Source organism: Aphidius gifuensis, linkage group LG3 (genome assembly GCF_014905175.1).
Source record: "Aphidius gifuensis isolate YNYX2018 linkage group LG3, ASM1490517v1, whole genome shotgun sequence".
NCBI classification, from domain to species: domain Eukaryota; kingdom Metazoa; phylum Arthropoda; class Insecta; order Hymenoptera; family Braconidae; genus Aphidius; species Aphidius gifuensis.
The window spans coordinates 19,959,927-19,967,203 of NC_057790.1; the positions used below are offsets into that span (position 1 = coordinate 19,959,927).

General features: G+C 21.5%; 1 protein-coding gene across 1 annotated transcript; it reads left to right on the plus strand.

Moving 5' to 3' along the window:
* The first annotated feature begins 695 nt into the window (after nt 1–695).
* On the plus strand, nt 696–1,797 carry LOC122852578 (acyl-CoA-binding protein-like). The gene is made up of 3 exons (XM_044152467.1): nt 696–1,079; nt 1,272–1,386; nt 1,567–1,797. Exons 1-3 carry the CDS (start codon nt 1,065–1,067, stop codon nt 1,698–1,700), a joined length of 264 nt encoding a protein of 87 aa, XP_044008402.1. The 5' UTR covers nt 696–1,064; the 3' UTR covers nt 1,701–1,797.
* Nucleotides 1,798–7,277: the final 5,480 nt, after the last annotated feature.

Consider the following 7,277-nt stretch of genomic DNA (forward strand, 5'->3'; position numbering starts at 1 on the left):
TATTAATGAACTTGTGGGGAAAGTAGTGGAATAAATAAAAATAAATATAGTATATATCTATAAACGATATGAGTCATCTTGGAATTTCTCAATTGACGTAAAAGGGATTCAGGTGATGTAGAAAATAATATCGTATATACGACGAGAAAAAGAAAGATGTAAAGTGAACAGACAGGATACAAGGATATGTGTTTAAACTGACCACACGAGTTTGTATATATACTGACCGGGGATTCCAATCATATGACCTGGGTCCATTGGCCTCCATACTTTTGCTTCTTTCTTATTTTTCTTAACTCGTCAAAATATTGAAGATCCGGATGGCAAAAATAAAAACATGTCAATTTGTAAATCCTTAGAAGCCAATTATCATTTAGTTATTGTTTTTTTTTTCTTTCTTTTTAATTTTCAAGATGAATAATCGAATTTTATCACGTAAATGGTTCTGTATTTTCTGCAGCTCGTTGTTGAAAGAAAATTCGCTATAAAAATCTATATGAAAATAGAGAAAAACCAATTATAAAATTGTGTTTGTTTAATAAAAAAATCATTCGAAAAATACAAATAAGAATTTCTTAAAAATTTAGACGAAATCGAAATTAATAAAATTAATCACTGACTGTTGGTAAATGAGAAAGTCATTTAGGATTAGTGCTGATATTTCTATAGTATCAATATATCGACACAAAAATATCTAGTATTGATAAAACTTCAAGTCAATCAGTCGAGCGATTACCGGAAAAAAAAATGATATAACATCAAAGTATATATGTCAATGTCTCCATTAAAAAGTATCATTTGTTTTTTTTTTTTTTTCATAATACTCTGATAACGACACTTGAATTTTAGATAATAAAAAAAATTAAATAACAAATATTTACGTGTGTTAAATTTACGTAAGCGACAATTAAATATTGCTATCTCCCCTTCTAGGTATATGTTCTCGGACTTTGACTGTCGACATTATAAAAATAATTAAATAAATGTTTAAAAAACTGCTGACACCAGTTTATCGTCAGACATCGTATCATAAACATTTATATATATTAAAAAATTTATAAAAAATGGGCATTGATCAGGTATTATACAAATCAAATAATATAATTTAATTAATAGTAGGAAAATTATATATTTTTGTTAATTTTAAATTATTTAATGGATAAATTATTATTCAAGTGATTATTGCAAGTCATGATATAATTTTTTGGTGTCATGGCATTGATTTACGTTTTGAATTATTTAATTTAATAAATAATTTTTATATTTTTCAGGATTTTGATAAAGCTGCTGAAGATGTTAAAGATTTAACCAAGAGACCAAGTGATGAGGAATTATTGGAACTTTATGCACTTTTTAAACAAGCAACAGTTGGTGATGTTACTGGTTGTAAGTTTAATAATATTTAACATTAACTATTTATATTTTATAAAAAGATATATCGAAAAAATATAAATTAGTAGGTCAGTCGATTTTTCTATATCGAAATAATTTATAGATAAAATAGAGATTATAATTTTGGGTGTTATTACATCGAAAATATAAATTTGTAATTTAATTCTTTTACAGCTCGTCCAGGTATGCTTGATTTGAAAGGTAAAGCCAAATTCGACAAGTGGTCTACTAAAAAAGGAACCTCCAAGGAAGATGCTAAAAAAGCGTACATTGCTCATGCAAATACAATTATTCAAAAATACAAATAATTATTGGAAATTATTTAGATATATCACTGGTGTGTGTTTTATTTTATTTTTTATTTTTTATTTAATTGAATAAATAAAAATTATGAAACATTGAAACTTGTTATCCTTGAACTTTTTTTTGTTTTATTGATCATCTTTTATGTATTAATTAAATTTAGAAAAAAATAAAAAATACTAATTATAAAAAAAATTAATAGTGAATGAAATTATGAACGAAATGTTTGAAGATCAACTTTTTTTTTTATCATTATTTACTTTATATTTCCCCGGTAATTTCATGATACGAAAAATTAATTTTCTATCGAGAAAATATAACAGGCAAAGAAGTATTTCGAGTTTTTAAAATTTTACCTTCTTTTTTTAAAAATTCCATATTGATTAAAATTATTTTTAAAAAATTGAAAAAAAAAAAATAGAATTCTGAACAGGATAAAAGAATGGGCAAAGAGGTATTTCATATAATGTAGAGCTTACCTCTTGTAAATTATAACTCCCTAATTAATTTGTTATTTTTATTTTTTTTTTTTTGAAAAAAATATGCTATTTTAACAGGAACATAGAACTAGCAAAGAGGTATTTCATATAATTTATAACTTACTCCTTCTATGTTATAATTCCCTAATTAATTTGTTATTTTTATTTTTTTCTTTGAAAATAATATGCTTTTTTAACAGGAACATAGAACTAGCAAGGAGGTATTCCATATAATTTATAACTTACTTCTTCTATATTATAATTTCCTAATTAATTTCAAGTTTTTATTTTTTTTTTTTGAAAAAAATATGCTCTTTTAACAGGATTATAGAACTAGCAAAGAGGTATTTCATATATTTTAAGGCCTACTCCTTCTATGTTATAATTTCTAATTTTTTTTTTATTTTGTACAAATAGTCTATATTATACTTCTTCTATATTATAATTCCCTAATTAATTTGTTATTTTTATTTTTTTCTTTGAAAATAATATGCTATTTTAACAGGAACATAGAACTAGCAAGGAGGTATTTCATATAATTTATGATTTACTTCTTCTATATTATAATTCCTTTATTAATTTTAAATTTTTATTTTTTTATTTTGAAAAAAATATGCTATTTTAACAGGAACATAGAACTAGCAAAGAGGTATTTCATATATTTTAGGGCCTACTTCTTCTATGTTATAATTCCCTAATTAATTTGTTATTTTTATTTTTTTTTTTTGAAAAAAATATGCTATTTTAACAGGAACATAGAACTAGCAAAGAGGTATTTCATATATTTTAGGGCCTACTTCTTCTATGTTATAGTTTCCTAATTAATTTGTTATTTTTTTTTTTTTTTTCTTAAATAATATGCTATTTTAACAGGAACATAGAACTAGCAAGTTATTTCATATATTTTAGGGCCTACTTCTTCTATGTTATAATTCCCTAATTAATTTGTTATTTATATTTTTTTTTTTTTTTAAAAATATGCTATTTTAACAGGAACATAGAACTAGCAAGGAGGTATTTCATATAATTTATAACTTACTTCTTCTATGTTATAATTCCCTAATTAATTTGTTATTTTTATTTTTTTCTTTGAAAATAATATGCTATTTTAACAGGAACATAGAACTAGCAAGGAGGTATTTCATATAATTTATAACTTACTCCTTCTATGTTATAATTCCCTAATTAATTTGTTATTTTTATTTTTTTCTTTGAAAATAATATGCTTTTTTAACAGGAACAAATTTAACTAGGGGTATTTCATATAATTTATAACTTCTTCTATATTATAATTCCTAATTAATTTGTTATTTTTATTTTTTTTTTTTAATATGCTATTTTAACAGGAACATAGAACTAGCAAGGAGGTATTTCATATAATTTATGATTTACTTCTTCTATATTATAATTCCTTTATTAATTTTAAATTTTTATTTTTTTATTTTGAAAAAAATATGCTATTTTAACAGGAACATAGAACTAGCAAAGAGGTATTTCATATATTTTAGGGCCTACTTCTTCTATGTTATAATTCCCTAATTAATTTGTTATTTTTATTTTTTTTTTTTGAAAAAAATATCCTTTTTAACAGGAACATAGAACTAGCAAGGAGGTATTTTATATAATTTATAACTTACTTCTTCTATATTATAATTCCCTAATTAATTTGAAATTTTTATTTTTTTTTTTTGAAAATAATATGCTATTTTAACAGGAACATAGAACTAGCAAGGAGGTATTTCATATAATTTATGATTTACTTCTTCTATATTATAATTCCTTAATTAATTTTAAATTTTTATTTTTTTATTTTGAAAAAAATATGCTATTTTAACAGGAACATAGAACTAGCAAAGAGGTATTTCATATATTTTAGGGCCTACTTCTTCTATGTTATAATTCCCTAATTAATTTGTTATTTTTATTTTTTTATTTTGAAAAAAATATGCTATTTTAACAGGAACATAGAACTAGCAAAGAGGTATTTCATATATTTTAGGGCCTACTTCTTCTATGTTATAATTCCCTAATTAATTTTAAATTTTTATTTTTTTATTTTGAAAAAAATATGCTATTTTAACAGGAACATAGAACTAGCAAAGAGGTATTTCATATATTTTAGGGCCTACTTCTTCTATGTTATAATTCCCTAATTAATTTGTTATTTATATTTTTTTTTTTTTTTAAAAATATGCTATTTTAACAGGAACATAGAACTAGCAAAGAGGTATTTCATATAATTTATAAATTACTTCTCCTATATTATAATTCCCTAATTAATTTCAAATTTTTATTTTTTTTTTTTTAAAAAAATATGCTATTTTAACAGGAACATAGAACTAGCAAGGAGGTATTTCATATAATTTATAACTTACTCCTTCTATGTTATAATTCCCTAATTAATTTGAAATTTTTTTTTTTTTTTTTTGAAAATAATATGCTATTTTAACAGGAACATAGAACTAGCAAGGAGGTATTTCATATAATTTATAACTAACTCCTTCTATGTTATAATTCCCTAATTAATTTGTTATTTTTTTTTTTTTTTTTTTTAAAAAATATGCTATTTTAACAGGAACATAGAACTAGCAAAGAGGTATTTCATATATTTTAGGGCCTACTCCTTCTATATTATAATTCCCTAATTAATTTCAAAATTTTTATTTTTTTTTTTTTAAAAAAATATGCTATTTTAACAGGAACATAGAACTAGCAAGGAGGTATTTCATATAATTTATAAATTACTTCTCCTATATTATAATTCCCTAATTAATTTCAAATTTTTATTTTTTTTTTTTTAAAAAAATATGCTATTTTAACAGGAACATAGAACTAGCAAGGAGGTATTTCATATAATTTATGATTTACTTCTTCTATATTATAATTCCCTAATTAATTTTAAATTTTTATTTTTTTATTTTGAAAAAAATATGCTATTTTAACAGGAACATAGAACTAGCAAGGAGGTATTTCATATAATTTATAACTTACTCCCTCTATGTTATAATTCCCTAATTAATTTGTTATTTATATTTTTTTTTTTTTTTAAAAATATGCTATTTTAACAGGAACATAGAACTAGCAAAGAGGTATTTCATATAATTTATAAGAGTTACTACTCTATATTATAATTCCCTAATTAATTTCAAATTTTTATTTTTTTTTTTTTAAAAAAATATGCTATTTTAACAGGAACATAGAACTAGCAAGGAGGTATTTCATATAATTTATGATTTACTTCTTCTATATTATAATTCCCTAATTAATTTTAAATTTTTATTTTTTTATTTTGAAAAAAATATGCTATTTTAACAGGAACATAGAACTAGCAAAGAGGTATTTCATATATTTTAGGGCCTACTTCTTCTATGTTATAATTCCCTAATTAATTTGTTATTTATATTTTTTTTTTTTTTTAAAAATATGCTATTTTAACAGGAACATAGAACTAGCAAAGAGGTATTTCATATAATTTATAAATTACTTCTCCTATATTATAATTATGCTATTTTAACAGGAACATAGAACTAGCAAGGAGGTATTTCATATAATTTATAACTTACTCCTTCTATGTTATAATTCCCTAATTAATTTGTTATTTTTATTTTTTTCTTTGAAAATAATATGCTTTTTTAACAGGAACATAGAACTAGCAAGGAGGTATTCCATATAATTTATAACTTACTTCTTCTATATTATAATTCCCTAATTAATTTCAAATTTTTTATTTTGTTTTTTTGAAAATAATATGCTATTTCAACAGGAACATAGAACTAGCAAGGAGGTATTTCATATAATTTATGATTTACTTCTTCTATGTTATAATTCCCTAATTAATTTGTTATTTACATTTTTTTTTTTTTTAAAAAATATGCTATTTTAACAGGAACATAGAACTAGCGAAAAGGTATTTCATATATTTTAGGGCCTACTTCTTCTATGTTATAATTTTCTAATTAATTTCAAATTTTTATTTTTTTTTTTTTAAAAAAATATGCTATTTTAACAGGAACATAGAACTAGCAAAGAGGTATTTCATATAATTTATAAATTACTTCTCCTATATTATAATTCCCTAATTAATTTCAAATTTTTATTTTTTTTTTTTTAAAAAAATATGCTATTTTAACAGGAACATAGAACTAGCAAGGAGGTATTTCATATAATTTATGATTTACTTCTTCTATATTATAATTCCCTAATTAATTTTAAATTTTTATTTTTTTATTTTGAAAAAAATATGCTATTTTAACAGGAACATAGAACTAGCAAGGAGGTATTTCATATAATTTATAACTTACTCCTTCTATGTTATAATTCCCTAATTAATTTGTTATTTTTATTTTTTTTTTTTTGAAAAAAATATGCTTTTTTAACAGGAACATAGAACTAGCAAGGAGGTATTTCATATAATTTATAACTTACTTCTTCTATATTATAATTCCCTAATTAATTTGAAATTTTTATTTTTTTTTTTTGAAAATAATATGCTATTTTAACAGGAACATAGAACTAGCAAGGAGGTATTTCATATAATTTATAACTTACTCCCTCTATGTTATAATTCCCTAATTAATTTGTTATTTATATTTTTTTTTTTTGAAAAAAAATATGCTATTTTAACAGGAACATAGAACTCGCAAGGAGGTATTTGATATAATTTATAATTTACTTCTTCTATATTATAATTCCCTAATTAATTTCAAATTTTTTATTTTGTTTTTTTGAAAATAATATGCTATTTCAACAGGAACATAGAACTCGCAAGGAGGTATTTGATAGAATTTATAATTTACTTCTTCTATATTATAATTCCCTAATTAATTTGAAATTTTTATTTTTTTTTTTTTAAAAAAATATGCTATTTTAACAGGAACATAGAACTAGCAAGGAGGTATTTCATATAATTTATGATTTACTTCTTCTATATTATAATTCCCTAATTAATTTTAAATTTTTATTTTTTTATTTTGAAAAAAATATGCTATTTTAACAGGAACATAGAACTAGCAAGGAGGTATTTCATATAATTTATAACTTACTCCTTCTATGTTATAATTCCCTAATTAATTTGTTATTTGTATTTTTTTTTTTTTAAAAAAA